This window comes from Crocodylus porosus, unplaced genomic scaffold (genome assembly GCF_001723895.1).
Source record: "Crocodylus porosus isolate Cpor-Errol unplaced genomic scaffold, CroPor_comp1, whole genome shotgun sequence".
Taxonomy (NCBI): domain Eukaryota; kingdom Metazoa; phylum Chordata; order Crocodylia; family Crocodylidae; genus Crocodylus; species Crocodylus porosus.
In genome coordinates this window covers 10,769,211-10,773,239 of record NW_017728921.1, presented here as the reverse complement: position 1 = coordinate 10,773,239, position 4,029 = coordinate 10,769,211, and the positions used below count along the sequence as shown (strand labels likewise).

At 49.6% G+C, this 4,029-nt stretch overlaps 1 protein-coding gene across 1 annotated transcript in view; it reads right to left on the bottom strand.

Annotated features, from left to right (window-relative positions):
- NOC4L (nucleolar complex associated 4 homolog) overlaps positions 1-1,692 on the bottom strand; it is an 11,355-nt gene extending 9,663 nt beyond the window's left edge. The window contains exons 1-2 of the mRNA XM_019538991.1: positions 1,564-1,692; positions 1,326-1,432 (exon numbers count right to left, since the gene is read on the bottom strand). Coding sequence (XP_019394536.1) covers positions 1,326-1,432; positions 1,564-1,678 — 222 coding nt within the window. The 5' untranslated portion in view covers positions 1,679-1,692. The remainder of the gene's footprint in view (positions 1-1,325; positions 1,433-1,563) is intronic.
- Between the last annotated feature and the right edge of the window lie 2,337 nt (positions 1,693-4,029).

Below are 4,029 nucleotides of genomic sequence, written 5' to 3'. Positions count from 1 at the left end.
AATGACCCGTCCACCACCACTCTGGGTGCGGCCCTCCAGCCAGTTGGCGACCCATTTGACTGTGTGGGTGCCGACACCACAGTCCCCCAGTTTCTTAATGAGAACGGGGTGAGAGACAGTGTCGAAGGCCTTCCGAAAGTCCAGAAAGACGATGTCCACTGCTGCCCCTGCGTCCAAGGATTTGGTGACCTGGTCGTAGGAGGCCACCAGGTTGGTCTGACAGGACCTGCCACTAATGAACCCGTGTTGGTTGCCTCTCCGCATAATCTCCCCTGCTGGCCCCTCATGGACATGTGCCAGAATAATCCTCTCAAAAAGCTTGCCCAGGATCAAGGTAAGACTAACTGGCCTATAGTTCCCCAGGTCCTCCTTCCTCCCTTTTCTGAAGTATTTGAACTGAAATATTTGATTAGGAAGAAAATTAAATGCATCACACTTAATGTGGTTTAAACGTCGTATTCAAACAAATGCAAAGCTTTATGCGGAAAGAAATGATTTTGATCGGGATAGCTGTAAAAATGCGAAGACACTACACAGTAGCATGTATGTCCCTTACATTGTTTGTTTAAGAAAAAATTAAAGTGCTGAAAACCACTGACACTAATTTTAGCACATCCAAAGAACTGTGCATGATATGCCGTGCTTTAGTTTTGATTTGACCTGCGCAGCCAATTAGGTGAATTCGTAACTTGACTTTTGGTTTGGATTATTTATTATACAAGTGTAACGACCCTCCTGTTTACACATCAATAAAACACACGTGCTTCCTCTCACACTTCCTCGGGGTAATCGCCTGAAAAGCCTGCATTCTAACTCTGAAATGAATTACAACTTTGAAACTGGCATCCAGTCATCATTACGAACAAATCTGATGAAACAATGAATTTTTAGAAACGGAAGATTTCCCACGGAAAAATAAAAGCGCTGACACATTTTCCGCTCGGGAAAATTTTCTGCCCCGCATCTCTGAGGGCAACTCCCTCATCCTCAGAAAGGATGAAAAGCAGAGGGGAGATTAAAAAGCTCTTCCTTTTTAATTCGTTCTTGATTAGGGTGGCCCATCATAGAGGGTAGCGCGGTTCCCCCCTGTTGATGCAAAACCCGCCTTTAGGTCCTCTGTTTTTCTCTTGGAAGAAGGGAACCGGGCACCTTTCTGTCTTCAAGAGAAAGACCTGCCGGCTTCGCTGAGACTGGCCAAGGGGGCTCTCACGCTGGCTTTACACAAAGGCACCCCGCACGGTTACACAGGAGCATTCAGGGAGCGGAGGAAAGCGTCGCCCGTTGTCGTCTTAACCGGCGGAGGACAGCGGGCCCCGGCGGCTTACCTTGACCTCGAAGGAGGAGTGGCCCATGAGCTCGGCCAAGCAGAGGACACAGCTGTGGTAGCGATGCCTCATCCAGATCTTGTACTGCTCCTCCGCGCTGCAGCCATCTGCGGGCAAAGCGAGCACAGGGGCTTTTTAGCCTCGGGCCCCTGCCAAGCGCTTTGTGGGGCAGGGGGCTGACGCCGGGAAGCTACGTCCCACCCCGGGCTCCCCCGCCCTCGGCCCGAGGGGCACGGACCCGGCAGCGGGGCGTCCTCCGGGGGCAGGGGGCCGGCCAGCAGGTCCAAGACGCGGTTGGCGCAGGCCCGGCTCCGCAGCACCGCGCCCGCCGCCTCCTCACAGCCCGCAGCCATCGCGTGCCGCGCGCCGGAAGCCCCCGACTTCCGCTTCCGCTCAGCGCAGGGGCTGAAGCCCGCCCCGGGGGGGGGGCTGGGACAGAAAGGATGGAAAGGAGAAGGGGGGTTAAAAAGGGAGATCTTCCTTTTTAATCCGTCCTGCATTAGGGGGGCCCATCGTAGGGGACAGCGCGGTTGTCCTCTGGTGAGAGGAAACCCGACGCCTTTATGTCCCGTTTTTCTCCTGGCAGAAGGGAACCGGGCGCCTTTCTGTCTTCAACAGAAAAAGGTAGAGGGCTATTTTACCTGAAAAAAAGAGAGGACGTAAAGGCACCGGGTTTCGTATCCATAAAGGATATAAAAGGTACGGGGTTTCGTATCAATAGAGGACACCCGAAGAGAAAAATAGAGGATATAAAGGCGTCAGGGTTTCGTATAATAGAGAACAACCCAAGAGAAAACCAGAGGATATAAAGGCGTCAGGGTTTCGTATAATAGAGAACAACCCGAGAGAAAAATAGAGGCTAGAAAAGCACAGGGTTTCGTATTGACAAAGGAGCAAAAAACTGGAATGTCCTCTATGACAGCCGCCCTATTCTCAATACGTGTCTTGCTTAAAATATAGGGATAAGTCATGATGCATCCCTAAGCTGCAGGGCTGTGTACCCATGGGCTAGCAAGGACAGAATACACACAGTAATGTGTAAAAGGGACACACAAAATGGGGAGGGAGAGGAGGATGCAACCAAAAAGAAAATCCATTTTTGGAAGCAGAACGTTACAATTTCCAGCAAAGTTGGGCTAATAAAAAGATACCAGATTCACCCAAAGAACCGTGTCTACCTGCATCCTTAGTTCAACACAGCTACAACCTACACCCCAGCATTAGATGCATTAATGCAAGTGTAGATGCCCCCAGAGCACAGCTAAAATTCCTTCCTGACACTTAATTTCGTATGGGTCTGCCCCTGAGCAGAGGGGCACCACCCTCTAGCTAGGAACCTGGGGCTTGAAGTCTGCCTATGTCCTTAGACCAACACGGCTACAACCTACACCCCAGCATCAGATGCAAATTTGTACCAAACTGACTATGGGGTAAAATGTCTTCCTGACCCTAGATTTGGCATGGGTCTGCCCCTGAGCAGAGGGGCACCCCCCTCTAGCCAGGAATAGGGTGGCCATCACAGGGGATATTCCTGTTTTATGCCACTCTGTCCTCTGTTGATACAAAACCGGACACCTTTATGTCCTCTACAGGACATAAAGGCATTGGGTTTCGTATCAATAGAGGACAGAGGGCAACCAGACTGTCCTCTATGATGGCCACCCTAGGCACAAACCTAGGGCTTGAAGTCTGCCTCTGTCCTTAGGTGAATACGACTACAACCTACACCTCGGCATCAGATGCAAATTTGTACCAAGCTGATCATGGGGTAAAATTCCTTTCAGACCCTAAAATTTGGCATGGGTTTGCCCCTGCACAGAGGAGGGGCACCCCTGCCTCTAGCCAGGGGGGTGTTGAAGTCTGCCTCTGTCTAACCAATGCAGCTACATCCTCTACCCCAGCATCAGATGCATTAATGCAGGTGTAAATGCCCCTAGACCATGGGTAAAATGCCTTCCTGACCCTAAATTCCTGCCCAAAAGTTTGCAATTAATTTTATTTTCTTTTTGCAAAAAACTTGTGTTAGACTAACTAGATATCACCACAAGTTCTGATTCCTTTTGACGCTAAATTTGCCATGTGTCTGCCCCTGAACAGAGGGACACAACCCTTTAGCCAGGAAGCTGAGGGTTAAAGTCTGCCTGTGTCCTTAGACCAACACAGCTACAACTTACACCCCTGTAACAATTTCCATGCGTCTTTTTCTCCTGCAGTTTTGTGGCCCAGGTCGAATCAATCTGTTCCACCTCTGAGAGCCTGCTGTATCCTTGTGCGGTGCTGGTTGCAGATGGGCTTTCGTTTGCCAGTGGCTCGACGCAACGGAAGGAAAAGAAAAGGGAACTCCCACAGTTTGATGCAGCGCAATATTCAAAGCAATAAGACAAACGAAGGTGAAGGAAGAGGCCACGCTTGATCAGGATCCAAAATACCCACCTGAAGATACATTCGTCATGAGCTTTAGTAAAAGAATAGTGCAAAAGTTGGATCTTATTCTTTACACGATTGCAGGATTAGTTGAAGATTTAAATTTCCTATTCCTCCCTGTGCCCACCCGTTAAAGCTGAAAGCCAAGTAGAAAGTACCGAACAGTCAAATGTGTCGCAAAAGGAGGAGGAAACGAGCATATAAAACTTCATCTGTTTTGAGATCTTCCTACCTGGAAGTCCCGTGAGAAACAGCACGGAGAAACCAACAGAACAATCTA